Source organism: Acanthisitta chloris, unplaced genomic scaffold, assembly GCF_000695815.1.
Source record: "Acanthisitta chloris isolate BGI_N310 unplaced genomic scaffold, ASM69581v1 scaffold4599, whole genome shotgun sequence".
NCBI classification, from domain to species: Eukaryota; Metazoa; Chordata; class Aves; order Passeriformes; family Acanthisittidae; genus Acanthisitta; species Acanthisitta chloris.
In genome coordinates this window covers 7,789-26,046 of record NW_008691823.1, presented here as the reverse complement: position 1 = coordinate 26,046, position 18,258 = coordinate 7,789, and the positions used below count along the sequence as shown (strand labels likewise).

The following is an 18,258-nucleotide window of genomic DNA, read 5'->3' as shown; positions in this document are numbered from 1 at the left end:
ACAGTATCATATAAATAGTTGGTTTTGCAGTCAGATTATTATGCTGCAATGGCACTGAGTGGAGCAATAGACCCCAAAATAAAGCCCTATATCAGCCTGACCCACAGCTGGACAAGCTTCAACTGCATTAGCTCTGAGCCCTGCAGTGACAGTTTCATCTGTCCCAGAAATCTCTAACATATGCTTATAATCAAACTTTGCATATCAGAGGTCTATACAGATGGAGTCTTCCCAGGAATTAATCCCAAACTAGCAGTAGACCCAAATAAAAATGAAATCCAGGCAGCACTTCATACCTTTTTTATTTGCATGTCTCCAGTTACAGGATAGGAACTACCTTGCTAATGGCAGGTCACGGCCTCACATGAAGAAATACTGTGAGGTGACTGACTCTCACTTTATTTGGTGTTGTAAGTGGCTTACAGAGAAAACTGCCCATGAGATGTATAAATATAAATGAACTGATCAGCTCTGGTTACCATACATAATATTGGCTCATTATATGAATGTTAAAATTATAGAAATAGCATAGAATAGAATTACATGAATAGCACTTGGGCTTTTTTCATATATCTTCAATAAAAGAATAGGTTTTCAATAAAAAATATCCATGAAGGTGTCAGAAAATTGTCTTCACCATCAAACTAAAACCCCATAGTTTCCAAAGAAAAGATAAAATTCTCTGAAAAAATTTATTGCTGTTTTCTGTAGATGATGCTTTGCCTTTTGCTCTGCTCCAGTTTTGTAAGCTGTTGGACAATAATTACCTGGTCCTGCATCCTGAGAGAGGGCAAAACATAAGGAAGTTATAGAACTCACCTCAAGATTATCCCAAGACTGGAGCACTGGACCTCTGTTATGTGGTTCAGTCCTGACTGTATACCCAGAGTGTGCTGTGGACTTTGTGTTTCAGTGTGTAGTGGAAATGGGATGAGCTGGCAGATCTAGGTGAGGCTTTCCCAGATGGCAGCCTGAGACTGGTTTGGTGTTGTGCACAGACCTCATCTTAACCCTCAGAATCCCAAACCACATCAGTTTCAGCAGTGTCTGCCTATGGTGAAATGTGACAAGGATCCTCTTAACCATTTGAAATGTGTAGAACAAGAGAATGGAGCATATGAAAAATTGCTCAGATCATACCTTTACGATTTGGCCCATATTTCTGTTTTCATTTCTATATCCTAATTTGTCTTTATTTTTTCTTACAAGACCAGAAAAGAAGTGCAGAGATGCTCACTTTGGCAGGCATATTCCCAAAGTGCTGAGGAGAACAGGTTGCTAATGCTAAATCTTTTATGGGCCCCAGAAGCCATTGTGCCTTTCTTGGTCATCTTGTTAGGTCCTGGCATCTGCTCTCAGCACTTTTAAATGACATGTCCCAGATGTTTAAGGCCACTGAGATTACTAGTGGGTGATGCTGGCTGGGTATTCCACCCTCTCATTCCTCGGCTCATGTTCCTTTCTGATGAAAACAGTCTATGGACCACTTTTTTCTTCCTGTTTTTTTTTAAGATCTAGTACTAATAATCTGTCTGAAATTGTTTTCTATTCTGTTTCTCCCTTTAGCCATCTACCTTTGCAAACGGACCATGCAGAACAAAGCTAGGCTGGAGCTGGCAGATTATGAAGCCGTAGGTACACTGCTGCTAGAGTTTAAAGCTGGGGGGTGCAGGGGGAGCTTTGCTTGACAATTGAATGCTGCCATTTTGTGCTTCGGGGTCAGCCTTTACTGTGCCTTTTTTTAGTTGTCAGAATTGTGTGAAGGTTGATATGGAGACGTCTGAACCATGACTGATGAATGTCCCTGGCTAGCATCTCAAACTGAAGCATCTGTTGTATAGCCAGCCCTCCAAGACTGGGACAAAAGTTTAGCTTGGTGTCCTGTTTTCAGTTAAGAAATCCTGGTTTATATAGCAGATATTAATACATGGACATGATGGATTTTTCTGGTGCACCATTGGGCAATTAAATTGTTGATAAGCCATCTAGTTACAAAAGTTTTCAGACATCAGACTTGGAATGTTTTTGATATGCCATATAGAAAGTATTACTCAAGCTCATTCGGATCATGTTTTCTGATATGATATGATTATCCATAAAAATATCCCAAACACTATCATCACACTATGCAGGGTTTGGGTGGAGAGGAGTAGGAAGCTGGAGGCAGGAGGGGCAGGGCTGTGTGTTTCTTTGAATACCAGCAGTGTAACACTCTGACCAGTTTAAGTTTTCTTTCTAGCATATTGACTTTTTTTCTGTTTACTAGCTCAACAGTGTAACAGCTGAATTTCATGTGGGGAGATTTTCATTGGAGGGTTTGTTTACAAAGATAGTTCCAGTGGACTTCTAGTTCATGTCTATTACAATGAAAATGTATTGCATATATTTTAGTTGGGTTTTGTTGTTTTTGGGTCTTTTTCCCAAGAATGGACTTTTTCTTTTGTCCTTACCTTCTTCATTTTAGGACTTTTGTGCACATGGAGAGATGTATATATACCATTCAGTCCTTTCAGTGCAGAGCATGCAAAAATTACCACTTAGCTAGTCCACCCTGGAAATATATTCAGAGTTCCCAAGAGTTCTAATCTGAACAGGCATAAAGGGAGGAATATAATAATCTGCATGCACTTACATGTCCTTTTGCTGAGTTTTCTCTTCTGCGTATTGCTGATTTCATTATTAAAACCATTAAAATTGCTCACATTCAACCAATTAACTGACAGTACTCAAAAGATCTATCATAAAGCAGCAAAAGGCTGTTCAGTGGCGCACACACTCCCACACACATGCAGCATGGCTATGGCTAAGTACTTTTGCACATTGTTGCCTACTGAGAGTAGCAATGCTCCAGTGATGGTAAATAATTAGATCTTGGCAGTCTTTCATTTTTCTTGTGAATATTGCATTGCACAATTAGAGATTACTTCTCCATTCATACTTTGTTCTCTTAATTAGAGACAATCAGATAAGAATGGCACCAACTCTTCCTATTCATTATGGGAGCTGAAGCAGATCCAGCTATGGAGATGCAAGCTAAACACAAGTGAGAGAAACAGGCTTGCAGGACTGAGAAGGGGCCATGTACATTTGGTACACGTTTTTGGAGATGCAGCATGAGAATGCTTCTCCATCGATGTCAGCAATGACCTGAAACTTCCAGAGAGAATCTATACAAAGTATTTCAGGGGGCATCATTTTAGGTTCTGCTTGCAGCACTCATAGGCAACACCCTACCCCCCATTTATACTGAGTAAAGCAGGGGTCTTGATGATATGATTAAGCTTGTATAATTGCATTCAGTTTTGTTTATAATTGGCCAAACATAAGCACGATTCAAATATTGCTTCAATTGGTGGTGTTTCATTGGCTTCAGTATACTTACTCCAGAGGGCACACGTGAACTTAATTTAAAACGAAATAATAAAAAAATCCCGACCCACAAAAATTGGTGTTACAGATAATTACAAGTAGTTCTTCCTTGTAGCCACAGTTAAGGAAATCATTACAGTTCAGCACAGCTGTAAATCATTCGCTTAACTGTTTTCCTCCGTGTATACAGATTGAAGCTGTTACGTGGACTTGGTGCTAACAGGTCCAGACTTTATGCCTTGTGTTATACAAGTTTAAAGTAAATAATAGGAAGATTTCTTCTCCCATTGAAATGCATATGCCTAAGCAGTTTCTTGAGATAAAGGTGATAAGTATAAAAAGAACAACAGTAGAACTACAAGTGTTCATTTAAAATGTAAATTTCCAACAGTTAAACCAGCTGTAATGGAAAAGACCATCAGATTAATGGCCTCCTGGACCTCCTTGTTGGGGTGGCTGTGGATATGTGACTTCGGGGTGCCATTTAAGCCTGAAATTCTGTCCATGTCCTGAGTTTAACCTTGAGCTGTGATGAAGCCACATCCCCATCCAAATGTTCAGATCACTACACACTCTGTAATGGGTCTGGGCCAGAGCTTTAACTTCAGATGTAGAGTAAGACTGCATCTGGACCTAGTCTTTTCAGTAACTGTTCTTTGTTTGGACAAACAAGCTATTTCCTTTTGTGTATCATCCTGGCTATCCCCAGCCCTCAGTGCTGTGCAGCTGCATAATGCTTTCAACAGTGACCAGGACTGAGCAAAGCAAGGGATGCTCAGGCTTTGCACCTTAGCAGAAGCCTAAAGAGACAAGAGCAGTGGGGTGAGGAAGGGAAAGTGGGGATGAGAGGGAAATGTGCAGGTGGCAGCCATCTGCTATCAGAAATGAAAGTTGTCAGCTTCACAAAGCTCTCAGTGTTATCTTTTGGGAAAAATTCCATGATTTTTTTCATAGTAGAGCTCAAGCTGTCTTCATCGCACTCCATTACTTATCCCTGATAGGACCTTTTGGCTGCAGCCTGAAAAGATGTGTTACAGCCTTGCTTTGCCTGCAAGATAGTTCACCTGAAACCAATACTGACTTCCATATCTTGAGTTTTCCAGCTTAAAAAAAAAAGAAAGAGTAAAATAAGTATCTACCATACTAACTGTGCTCTCAAGCAACTGTTGTAATTACAGAGATTAGTTGTTCTTACTCTTTTCATCTTTTGTCAGGAAAACTTAGCAAGACTTCAGAGAGCATTTGCAAGAAAGTGGGAATTCATCTTCATGCAAGCAGAGGCCCAAGTGAAGTGAGTAATCCTGGAGCACTGAACTGCATGAGTATGTGGAGTTGGGAAGGGAAGGGGATTCTGTACAAATAAAACTTCTTTGTCAAAATCTTTACTGTGACTAAGCTCAGAAGGTGTTGGTAAATTTTAATCATTGGCAGACTAGAAACAGTAGAGAGCCAATTCTAAAGGTCTGTGCCAGAACCTGAAAGATGGGTTTAATTATTTGTACATGGAGATGTTGGTCAGGAGCTCCTGAGACTGGATTCACCATGGGAGCTTGCACAACTCACATGCCAATTCTGCTTCTAAATTTGTGTAGTATTTTTGTTTTCTGTAAACGGAAATAGCAGAACTTTGACATCTGTCTGTTACTCTATGCTTGTAGAGTATTTCTGAGTCTAAAAATATTGCCACTGCAAAATGATTATAAGGGTGGCATTTACAGCAGACTGGATTTGATTTTCTCATTTGTACTAATCCCTAGTTGACACTGTTGTACCTCTACTCTGTAGTTCGACTCATTCTACTAAATTAGGATGGAGAATTGGGTACCATTTACATAAACTTACTCAGATTTAGTATTTGGGTTTTTTCTATCCTCTGCTCATATTTGAAATCTACTTTCTTTTCCTCTCATCTTCTCTTATGAAAGCAGTTTGAAGCCTCTAAATGTTTTAATCACGTTTTCATTAGTGCTGGAAAATGGATATGGACTAGGGTTTGTATACTAGTGTCTACAAACTAGTGCCTAAAACTGTACATGTCCATCTTGTGCATGTATTTGTCACTTATAAAATGGAAGGGTTGGTGAAGATGAAGTGTGAGAACGCTAGTACTGACACTCTGTACCACTGGAAGGAATTTGCACTTTCAGTATTAGATGCTGAAAAGTTAAGGACTATCATTTCTTGAGGGTGTAGCTTGAGGTATATCTCTCTGTCTTTGATTAACCCTTTGGAAATATGATTAATTCTTTGCTTAGTAACATTGTAATTATGTAGCATTTAAATACATGGTAATTATCTTTTACATTACAAGGTAATAAAGGGATTTTTTCAACCAGAATACCAGTGTTCTGTTTGGAAAAGAAAATTAGAAGTTACGATAGCAATTGTACTTTCAGTTACTTAAAGGCTATTGCCAAGATGAAAAAAAAAAGTCTTAAGTCAAAACAAAATTTTGCATTCTGTCTAAAACATGTAATTATTACCTAAGAAAGAAAAGTAAATATCATATTCTTTGTGATCACTGTTGCTTATTCAACTTTTCTCCATTCTATTTTCTTTGAAACAAAAGCATGAACTGGCCACTATCAACTTTTTGGCTAGCTAGTTTCAACAGCTTAGTTCCCGGATTCAGTCTTCTGGTTTCCAGAAGGGCATGTCTGGAATTCACAGTATAATTCACTGCCCTAAGTTAACTAAAGCAGAAAAAATCCACTAAAATACCTGAAAACATTCCTCCTGTTACCCAGTTTGCTTTGCCATCCACATCTTTCTTTGCACACAGGATTCTCATTGATAAGCCTACATTGCTCCAAAACTGCAGCCATAAAGCATCTAGCTGTGTTGGGTCTTCATAGTTTAAAATTTGAAATACTGAGTTATCAGTAAGTCTGGATACATGAGCTGACCATCTGGGTTGAACTCAAAGTACCTGTGAAGAGAATTCATGAAGCTTCCAGAGTCCCTACAGTTTGTGTGCAGTGTGTGGTGTAAAGTTGGCAGAAGACTTAACCTTCCCCTCTGGCCAGATGTGAAGGACTTACTCAGAAAGAATAGTTTTGGGTTGGGTGTCCTTAGCAACTTCTCTCTGGTGGCTTCCCTGTCTTTGTGCTGTGACAGAGCTGGTGCAGAGCTTGTTTCTTATCTCAGCCTTGCAGGGGGGAAATTCAGTGAGTGATTCATAGATTTTTAAGGGGTTGAAATGGACCTTATAGATCATCTAGTCCTAACCTCCTCTGCCACGGGCTGGGTCACCTCCCACTAGACCAGGTTGCTCGAGGCTCCATCCAACCTGGTCTTGAATACTGCCAGGGTTTGGGCATCCATAACCTCCCTGGGCAATCTGTTCCAATGTCTCACCACCCTCACAGCAAAAAACCTTTTCCTGATATCCAATCTAAATTTCCTCTCCTTCAGTTTGTACCCATTACCCCTTGTCCTATCATTGCAGTTCCTAACAAAGAGTCCCTCTCTGGGTTCACCATAGGCTCCCTTCAGATACTGGAAGGTTGCTGTGAGTGCTCCATACAACCTTCTCTTCTCCAGGCTGAACAGCCCCAACTGTCTTCATAGGGGAGATGCTCCAATCTTTTTATCAACTTTGAGTAGAGGGAGAGAATCACCTCCTTTGACCTGCTGGCCACACTCCTTTTGATGCAGCACAGGATTGGATTGGCATTCTGGGCTGCTAGCACACACTGCTGGCTCATGGTGAACTTCTCATCCACCATCACACCCATGTCTTTCTCCTCAGTGCTGCTCTCAATTACCTCTCCATCTAATCTGTAGGTGTGCCTGGTTTTGCCATGACCCAGATGCAGGACTTCACACTTCACTTTGTTGAATTTCATGAGGTTGCCATCAGCCCACCTCTCAAGCATGTCAAGGTCTCTCTGAATGGCATCCGTTCCCTCCAGCATGTCAGCTGCCCTACACAGCTTGGTATCATCAGTGAACTTGCTAAGGGTGCACTTGATTACGCTGCCCATGCTGCCAGCACTGACCCCTGAGGGACACCACTTGTCACTGGCCTCCATCACTGACCACAACTCTCTGCATGTGACCATCCAGCCAGTTCTTTATCCACCGAGTGGTCCACCCATCAAATCAATGTCTCTCCAATTTAGAGGCAAGGATGTTGTGTGGGACAGTGTCAAATGCTTTGCATAAGTCCAGTCAGTTGCCCTATCCACAAATTCAGTGGCCCCATCATAGAAGGCCACCAAATTTGTCAGGCATGATTTGCCCCTGGTAAATCCATATTGGCTGTTACCAATCACCTCTTTGCTTTCCATGTGCCTAAGCATCATGTCCAGGAGAATCTGTTCCATGATCTTGCCAGGCACAGAGGTGAGACTGACTGATCTATAGTGCCCCACATCTTCTGCTTTCCCCTTTTTAAAAGTGGGGTTTGTATTTCCCTTTTTCCGGTATCAGGGACTTCACCTGACTGCCACGGTTTCTCAAAAATTTTAAATAGTGGCTTAGCAGCTACATCTGCAGCTCCCTGAGGATGAATCTCATCAGGTCCTGTGAACATATACACATTCAGGTTCCTTAGATGGTCTCAGACCTGATCCTCTCCTGCAGTGGGCTTCATTCTCCCAGACTATACATTTGCCTTTCTCAGCTTGGGCAGTGTGGCCGGAGCACTTGCAGTTGAAGATTGAGGCATAGAAGCAATTGAGAACCTCAGCCTTCTCTTTTTTCAGGGTAGCCAGGTCTCCTGTTTGCTTCTAGAGAGGGCCCACATTGTCCCTGCTCTGTATTTTGCATGCAGCATATCTATAGAAGCCCTTTCTATTATCCTCAATGTCCATAGCTAGACTCAATTCCAACTGGGCCTTGACTTCCCTAACCACATCCCTAGCTTCCCATACAATTTCCCTGTATTTCTCCCAGGCCATTTGTCCTCTCTTCTGCCTCCTGAAGGCCTCTTTTTTTTACATCTGAGTTTGCTCAGCAGCTCCTTATCAATCCACAGAGGCCTTCTTGTGTTTCTGCCTGATTTCCTCCTTGTTGGGATGCATTACTCTTCAGCTTGGAGGAGGTGGTCCTTGAGTATCAGCCAGCAATCTTGGGCCCCTCTGCCTTCCAGGACTTCATCCAAAAAGATTATGCCAAGAAGGTCCTTGAAGAGGCCAAAGTCTGCTCCCCTGAAGTCCAGGGCTTGCTGTGTACCTTCCTCACTGCCTTGAGGATCTCTAACTCCACCATCTTGTGGTTGCTACAGCCAAGGCTGCCTTGGAGCACTATATTCCCCATGAGCTCCTCCCTGTTGGTGAGCACAAGGTCCAGCATGGCTTCTCTTCTTGTGGGTTCCTCTGTCATCTGTGTAAGGAAGTTGTCACTGACACATTGAAGGAACCTCCAGGATTACCTGTGCACTGACGTGTTGCTCTTCCAACAGTAATTGAAATCCTCCATGAGGACCAGGGATTGTGAGTTTGCGGCTATTCCTACTGCCTGTAGAGGTTTTCGTCCACACCATCCTCTTGATCAGGTGGTCTGTAGCCCGTGATGCTGAACTGTGGAGGACTTGGACTTCTTGTGGGGAGGGGTGTTCAGAAACTTCAGTTTCTGTCCCCGGCTTTCTGTCGTCATGGTACATTTCTAGCCCAGACTTAGCCAAGGGTCACTGCCTCTCCAAAACAAAAACAGATGAGAGAGAACCTGATGGTCAGAAATACCAGCTGGAATGGGCTTTTTACCTCACTGCTTTGAATTTCCTGCGTGGAAGCAATGTGGGAACCCAGCACAGGGACTCTGTGGGCTTTTTTCAATCCTGCTCTGGAAGTGAAGGGTGTTCCTCCTTCCATGTGCCTCGTTCAGTCTCTGTACAGGTACATCCTGCAAACTGATGATGACTTTGCTGTGCTCATGTGTAGAGCTGAGACTGGGAGCAAGGCACCAGATGTGACTTCCTCAGTGCTGTCAAGAGATAGGGGAACAGTTGCTTTGAACACCCTCTGGTGGCCTTTGGACTGTGTGCTTTGAGTGAATTGATTCACTGGCTGCCTCAGGCCTGAAACTACTGACTTACTGTTGTGCCAGCCCAGTCATGTCTCACTTGAGTGGGTGCTGGCTTGCATGGGGCCATGCAACAAGTTCTGCTCTGGTCACCTGTGCTGTCATCCCTTGCTCTGCCTGCACCAAGGCACATAGGTAGAGCCAGTCATTGGGTTGAGAGCTCTAAGGTGGAGTGGCTACAAGGGCTGCCCATGGTATTGTTTCTGGGAATGCCTGGGACATCTGCTCCTTTGCAATGTGTAGTCATGTCAGTGGTGCTTCTGGGGCACTGGAGTGCAATGTGGTCTGCTGATGTGGCCCTCAATCCAGCCCCAGTCAAGCACCTCACCTGGAAGCAAACAGGTCCTGGTGGGTCTCCTGACACAGACAAAGCCACAAACTTCCCTAGCCTATCAAATCAGGATCTGGGATGGTTGTTTTCCTCACCAGATGAAAAAACACACATTTTCCACATTAATAGGAAAATCTCTTTCGACCCATATTGGAACAAACATCAGTGATATTTAGTTCATGGCATGTGGCTTTGCAAGTGCAAGGGCAACACTGCTGTACAAAAAGAGTTGATTTCTGAATTTTTTTGCCATGGAGTTAAAAACTCCAGCTGCAGGAACTGTAGTAAATAAGAAAGGATCACTAGTACTCATATATTTTTGCTTTTGTTTTCAGAATCGACAGGAAAAAGGATAAAACAGAAAGAAAGATTTTGGACAGCCAGGAAAGAGCATTCTGGGATGTGCACAGGCCTGTGGTAAAGCTCTTTTTTAATGATGAGACTTTCCAGGTTTTGACAGGAAAGTTACTGTGCTATGGACAAAGACATTGCCTGTAAAGTCACCATGTGGATTTTCCTCACAGTTCAAAACACACAAAGTGTCTAAAAGATTGTTTTAGGCATTCTGGGCTTGCACACGTATGGAACTATTGATTTGGAAATATGTGATAAATGTGAAGTTTGGAAAACCTTTTGCTGTGCTTACAAAAGAAAAACAGCTTACCCAGTTTGGCTCAGACTTCCTAGACAAAGCTCCCCTCTTAGCTATTTCCTTTTGGTGCCAAAGTTAGGAGTAGGTGGATTGGATGTTGAGATGGCAGCTTTGGGTGTATGCAGTCTCTTGTTTAACAAGAATAATTTATGGAACACAAACCTCAGGAAAGAGCTTTGGGCAAGATCTAATTGTGTATTTTAGAAAGGTACAGTAGCATGAAGATTGTAATCAGAGGAGTAACATGATTATTATTTCTTTACAGCCAGGCTGTGTGAACACCACAGAAATGGACATTAGAAAGTGTCGCCGTATGAAAAACCCACAGAAAGTGAAAAAGGTCAGTTTGAGTTCCTGGTTTTGGTTTCTGCTTGTTTGGGGTTTGTTTGGTTTATTGTTTTGGGTGGGGTTTTTTCAATGTAAAGCATACTTGGCACCTACAGTATATCAGACTTACCCAGTAAGAACCAAAATAAGTGTTTTGCTAATATCAGTTCTGTTTTGTTCTGCTTGGTGAATATATTATTCCCATTTTACCAGTAGAGTGGTACACACTGGGTAATGGGTAGAGCTGAGAAGAGCATTAAGGAGCTCTGTGTCCCAGATGTCTGATGGCTCTGAACTCCCATAAAATGAAAAGCAATTGGCAAAAGTACCTAGGTCCCATTTTAAGAAATTATCTGGGCACAGATAATGAGCTGTTTACCTGCCTTAATCATTTCAAAGGCTGGATCATTAGCAACTGGGGTGCTTTTGACTTCTAGCAAGTTTGAGCTCTTCTGCATATATAAAGTAATAGAATCATTTAGGTTGAAGAAGACCTTCAAGATCAGTGACTTAAAACCTTAACCCAGCACTGCCAAGTCCTCCACTACACCATGTCCCTAAGCACCATATCTGCATGTATTTTAAATACCTCCAGGATTGGTGTCTCAACAACTTCCCTGGGCAGCCTGTTGCAGTGCTTGATTACCCTTTCAGCAAAGAAACCTCCCTTGGTGCAACTTGAGGCCGTTTTCTTTTATTCTATCACTTACTACCTGTTTTGGAAGGGACACCAGACTCCTGAACTTTCATAGGTAGTTAAATTGCAGTAGAGCTATTCACATGTCTCTTAGAAATTTTAAATCAAAACCAAAAGCACTAAATGAAAAGTAAATTATATTGCTTTCAGTGCAGGTGTTGTCCTGAAAATGAATGGCTGCAAGTCAATCTGTAGGTTTTTGTTTAGAGAGGTTCACATGACACTTGGTTAAACACTTTTTAATGTGGAGTTTTGCAACAAGAAATCAAACCAAGTGAAAGACAATGGCATAGGATTAGTTTCTAGTATTTTATTCTTCCCTTGGTTCACCACAGTGGCCACTCCCAGTGTTCAGCCTTCAAGTGTTGACACATACAGCCTTCAGAGCTCCTAAAAATTATCAGCTGTATTTTAACATTTAAAGCAAACTCTTTTCTTAACATGACTACAGACCTTCCAAGTGCAGGCATCTGCAAGCACAATCTGATCTGTAAATTTTGCTCCAGGTTGAATGATTATTGACCTATGTGGGTATAAACAGTAGGAAATTGCTGGCTTGTGACCTTACTGCTTTGCATACCACGCTGTTCCTCATTGCATAACAGAGAAAAATGCTGTAACCCCTTCTGTTTGTTTATTGGTTCCTCACAGTCAGTATATGGGGTTACAGAAGAGTCTCAGCCCCAAAGCCCTGTACATGTGCCCTCCCAACCTGTACGCAAAACTACAAAAGAAGATTTCCGGAAGCAAGTGAGTAGGTGGCTGTATGGCAACTCTTCTGAGAACTGGTACCTAAAGGGAAAAAAAAGGCATATAAAGTTATTGAGATATCAGCAAAACCAGTTGTATGCTTTATCTGTACTCGATCCTCACATACTTACCCTTGATCCTCACTTACTTATGTAAAGTATTCATTGAGCAGTGCAGTTGTATGATGATATGTATTACGGGTAATACTTTGACCTTTGAATCTACTGTTACTCTGTCTGTGGACCAGTAGAAAGATTAATTTACAGTTCACTGAGGTTGTCTGAAAAGTGGGCAGTGACAAAGGCTGGGGAAGAAGCCAGCATACTTGGGCACAGGCTGGGAATGGGTGGTGAGTAAAGGCATTATTCAGTGCATGACTGTTAGACTGTACAGTCAGGGCTTTTAGGGAATTAGGAAAAAGCTATTTGCACAGTCACACCAAGGAATGGCCAGCCAACTCATATGTCCTTGCCCTGGCACAGAGAGCTCTCTCTCAAAATTACTTCCTGCAACAAGCAGCCCTCACTGCAGAACAGGCAGGAATCACTAGATCAGCATTTTAGTAAAGGCAGCTTTAAATGTGTTTCTTAGGCAGCCAGTTTTTGGGTGGTCTTCTGAGCTAAACCTGAACACTACATTTCTTCAGCTTTTTCTATCATAGGCTGAAGAAGCAGTTCATGTAAAACTCTTATTGGTGTTGTGATGCTGGTGGGTTAGAGAAACGGAAGGAGAGGAGTGTGGTTGTAGAAAGGGGATCATATTGCACCTTGAGAAGTCTAGGTACCTTGGCCACAAATATCTATCTTTCCAACTTTTAATTATGTCTTCTGAAGCTTCCACTGGGGGTTTGCCTTTGGAAATGGAGACTCCTGTTGGAAGCAGTTAATAAGCTTTTTCTGATGCCTAGGGAAGGGTCCCATTTCCTTCTGAGTTACTTTCAGCTGTTTAGAAAGAGAAATCAATAGGGTGTTGGGATATTGTCAATGCATGCTGTAGAACTCATGGATTGTTAATGTCCTTGTCATCTCTCTCCTCAGATAACTTTTCTGAACATGCAGATAGAGAGACATTGTTTAAAGATGTCCAAAGTAGCAGAAAGGTGAGTGTCCCCATTTGCATGATTTCCCATTCTTTCCTCATCTCCAGTTTGGCATTTTCAGAAACAGAGAGTGAGCAGGAAAGTGCAAAGTCTGATCCCCTTTCTGTGCATCAGTCCTTTCACCTCCTTGACCAGCTATGCTGCCTGTCTGCTGGCCACTGACACTGCACTCTCTTTTGCCACTGAGGCAAAATAGGTGGAAAATGAGGATGCTGTCATACTGCAAAAGAAGCATTCACAAAAGAAAGGACCCTTGCAGGACTTCTCTTTTCCACCCCTTCACAACTGTAGAGTTTATTTACAGAAAAGTCATTCCTGTTTCAATTTGAACATACCCTTTTTTCTTTTGTGGGTGTAACTCTCAGTGCCCATCTCTTGTTAGTTTGGCACAGCTCTGGGGATGGAGCTGTGTCTACATCTGTTGCACGTGGTGTTCATGTCTGTATTCATACTGGGGTGATAAGGCCAATTCCTGCTCCCTATATTTGAAGCCCTATGTGAAGTACTGGGATTGTACCTGGACTACTCTAGGCAGTGTTTTAAGAGGTGTATTTCTCTTAGAAGCAAATTAAGGCACAATTTAACTTGCAGAATATTTAGTTCTGGTAGAAAAGTATGAATAGGTGAAGAACAAGCACAAATTTAATTGAGAATGACAGGTTCTTTACTTAGGTTCTTGTAATTTATGCACATTTTCAGGGGAATCACTGAGATGAAGGTAATGATAGGCACGCTCTTCAGTGACATCACTTCTAGAGCAAAATTGTGGTGAACATGAGGGACATGATAAGGGCTGGTTCCTTCTAGAGAAATAATAGAGAAATTTTTATTTAAACAAATTAAAAAGAGATTACCCTATGAAACGGGCATTGCAGTGCCTGCACCGGTAGTTAACATGTGTGTACTAAACTAAGTAAATTAAATGGTGAGAGGCACAATGTAAGTTCCTATTGGGTCATAAAGTTTTGCAATTAAAATGAAAATTCATCCAATTAAATAGAAAATATTCAGAAGCTCCTTGAAATCCTGCATACACTATTTTGTATGATTGGAATTAAGAAATATGTCTTTATGTTTTGGGCTTTTGGATCTTTTTAATTAAGAACACACATTTGTGTTTTAACAAAAAATGCCACTGTACTGAATTTACTTACAATGACCTTAATATACTGAGACAGTAATAGTTTCCAGGCTGGTAATTTACAAGCCAGTAGTTCTGTTTTTCTTGATTTGTTTTCTAGGTAGGTCCATTCAATACAATGGACTCAGTAAAACTCATTCATTTGTGAGCATTGAATCCTGTCTGCATAAGACACATTTTCTTCACCTTCGTAAGGAGCTACTGACATTTTAAATGTACTCTTGGGAGTGCAAAAAAAAATTAAAATCCTGTTAGTTTTCAGTAAAATTGACAAAAATGGGAGTGCAAAAAAAAATTAAAATCCTATTAGTTTTCAGTAAAATTGACAGAAGGTTTTCCTGGTTTGAAAGGGCTTTTCTTTCCTATTGGCCCCAAATTGGAGAAGAAAATGTTGCTATCAAAACGTGTGCAAATTGATAACCAGGAGAAAAGTAAATAAAAGGAGAACAATCAAATTTTAGAATCATAGAATATCCTGGTATGGAAGGGACCTACAAGGATTATCGTGTCAAACTCCTGGCCCTGCACAGGACATCTCCAAGAATCTGTGCCTGAGAGCATTGTCCAAACACTTCCTGAACTCTGGCAGGGTTGCTGCTATCACATATCTTGTGAGGAGATGTTTGGTTATGTGATGACTTTGAGTGGCAACACTGATGGATGGTGGTGGGACTGGGTGCAGAGAGTGGTGGGAGGTGCAGCCTGAACGTGAGGCATCAAAGGGCAGGTGGGAGGGAGGTAGAGTCCAGTGGCTTGTCAAGGGTGGGCACCAGTGAGAAGAAATGAACGTGGATGACCCGAGTTGAACGACTGCCTGAAAAAACCCCTCTGTGTGGCCTGAAAGTCCCATTAAAACACTGAATACAAGTACCAGGAACAAATTTGCTGTGTAAGGAGATGCTGTGATTATCAAGTCACTTTTTAGGCTGTACTCTGCTCTCGACACAGTTCAAGTGACAGTGTGGCAGATCAGGGTGCAGGAGATGACTTCTTTGCTCACTCTCTTCAGCAACCAAGACTGACAGTGACATCATGTGCCATTTTTTCAGTATAGCACAAAGGCAATTTCAGGCAGGATAAGGGAAGTAACAAGGAGCAAATAAGGCAGGAAGCACTAGGGAAAACAGTTTATAGGAATAAGATATAAATTATTTCAATAGTAATGGACCACTTGTATTCATTTTCCATTAGTGCACATTATTCTTGGGATAGCCCTTGTCTGTCAGAAGAGGAATGGAAAGGCTCTCAAAAGGATATCCCTGACTTCCATGAAATAAATGCCTACTACTAAAGATTTCCTTCTCCTTCCTCCCTGTTCCCCTTCCAGGAGTAGATCTGCACCAGCTGTGGGAACAGGCATCCCTCAGCTGCTCCTTGGGAGCAGTCTTTCTTCAACATCCTTTCTCCCCACTTGGGACCTGCATACTGTCAGGTTTAGGCAATGAGATTTGAGCACTGTTGAGCAAAACTATTAATATATTCTACCTACTGTTTTCCCTGACTGCATTGTGCAGTGTTAGTACAATTTCATTACATGCGGCATCACAGAAATGGCTGGGCAAAAACATGCAGGAGCAATCTCAGGTCCCTAGATGAAAATCTGTGCCATCCTTTCAGCTTCTCAAAGTTACTGTAAAGGCTCAGAAGGCCCTTTGATTGAGAGACAATTGTGTTCTCATGGAAAGCTCTGCACTCTTCAGTCAACTCTTCCCACCACCTCTTCTACCAGATATAGAGTGTATCACCCAAAAGGCCAAAAGGCCAGGTTTGCATTTTGACAGAAATGCTTTCCATTAGGAGTCCCCTGCCTGTAGCCTCCTTTAGACAATGAGGCAATGATTCTGCTACTGTCATTATACTGAATCAGCAAAATGTGTTTAGCAACTCCCTCTTGTTTCCTTTAATTTTTTTCCCCTTTTATTTTTTTCTAGTACTTGTACTAGCACTTCTGATGCTTTCTTACTATTTTATTAGGAGTCATTCTGTTTTCACAGCAGATATCTCCTGACTGAGCCTTCCTGGCGTTTTTGTTTTCTTTTTTAACCACCCCTCTCCCTCATTGATGTCTGAGAGATTGCTGCTGCTCTGTGAAATTGGGCACTGCTCCCTCCTCCAACCCTTGACCCACAGCAGTCATGAAATGTAATTAATGAAATGAGATGAGACAGCCCTGAGTGCCCTGAGGGGCAATGGGAACCTGCTGTGGTTACAAAAGTGTATGATTTTAATGCCTCATGATAAGAGCTAGGACAAACAAAAAGAAATAATTACTGTAGAGCAGGTCAGGGAAACTTTCTGCCTTTTATGACCCTTTGTTTCACAGGGTCTTTTCATTCTCCTGCCTTTTTGAGATGTCGAAGACCAGAGGTAAAGTTTAGCATGGACAATCACAGTGCATGTAGATTAGTTGTTCGGTATGATGAGACACAATTAACTTAGTTAATTACTTGGCAGACCTAGGCAAAAAAAAAAAATAAAGTGCCTTAGAGTATTTCCAATATAGACTAGGACAAATTTCTTTTGATTTATTTCATATATGCTGTCTTTCTTTTGTAAAAATGCGCCTCCAGCCCCAACCCCAGTGGAATTCCTGAATCACTTATGCAAGCAGATGCAGTCCTTTTCCCAGAAAGCTCTTTGAATCTCATCCTAGTGAGGATTAGTGGCTATATTCCTTAACTGACTCATCATGAAGCAAGCCAGTATAAAGGCCAGGTGTTTTTCCAACATGCATATAATTTACTATAGTCTAAGTTAATTATTATAAAGTACTGTTGAAGTATTTTACAATAGTGCCATTAGACTAAATAATATACCAACATAACTAAAAAATGATCTGTAGCTGAAGCTTTGATGCTCAGGACTGTGATCCTCCGAAGATTTAAGCATATTCTTAGCTACAGCCCATGACCTTATTTAGATGAGTTTCTCATAAAGCATAGTTACATGGGTGTAAAAGTCTGCAAAAGCCAAAAGGACAAAAGGCCATCATAACATGCAACAAATGAGCAGAATGATAACATGCTTCATATTTATCCCATGGCTCTCTGAGGGAAGTCCTACCATAGCAATCCAGTTGCCTCGTTGGGCTTTTTGTGGGCAGCTCAACAGAGATGAGCTTGAGGAAAATTACTTCTGTTGAGAAAAATACTGCAGTAAGCTGGTGGGTGTTTGCAGAGAAATGCTTGCATGCATCATTGGAAAGGGTCTCCTGTGGTTGCTGAGAAACTGACTAATCCCTGCAAAAATAAGAAGTACACATAAAAAAAGAAAAGAAAAAAAAGGGAAGCTCTCTGACATGACCGAGTATTCTAAACCTGATTCTTTTTCTTTCTATTTTTTTATACTTATCAGTTTAATAGCCTACACAGAGCAGTATGTGGAATATGACCCCTTCATAACTCCTGCTGAGCCTTCCAATCCCTGGATAAGTGATGATGCAGCATTGTGGGACATTGAAATGAGGTAAAAAACCAATCGGTAATTTTAACTAATGTTAATGTTGTCTTGCCATTTTGTTTGTATGTTCTTCACATTGCCCTGTTTGGAAAGGAAGTTGTCTATCTGTAACTTTATAAGGTACAAGTACATAGCTAAAGTTTATCACTCATGTCTGTGAATTATTCAGCCATTCCACTTCCATATGGTTTATGTGTGGTACTCTGTAAGTCAGGTAATGGATGTTCTCATACCTGTCAAGAACATGCACAGACTCAGGTCTAAGAGCCTACAGCTGTAGGATACTGCTAAGACATACTTGTTCCAGCACATCTCCGTTGACCGTTGAGAGCCTGCTTTCTGCTCCTGCCCAGCGGCAGTGCCGCAGCCCTGCCCCTGCTCTGGAATCCCACCAAAGATGCTGCGG

At 41.6% G+C, this 18,258-nt stretch overlaps 1 protein-coding gene across 1 annotated transcript in view; it reads left to right on the top strand.

Annotated features, from left to right (window-relative positions):
• The window catches only part of LOC103809530 (regulator of G-protein signaling 6-like), a 28,971-nt gene that overhangs the window by 7,787 nt on the left and 2,926 nt on the right, over window positions 1-18,258 (top strand). The window contains 7 exon segments of the mRNA XM_009082369.1: window positions 1,567-1,631; window positions 4,584-4,660; window positions 10,063-10,144; window positions 10,645-10,719; window positions 12,055-12,153; window positions 13,191-13,252; window positions 17,748-17,858. Of these exon segments, the coding sequence (XP_009080617.1) occupies window positions 1,567-1,631; window positions 4,584-4,660; window positions 10,063-10,144; window positions 10,645-10,719; window positions 12,055-12,153; window positions 13,191-13,252; window positions 17,748-17,858 (571 nt within the window).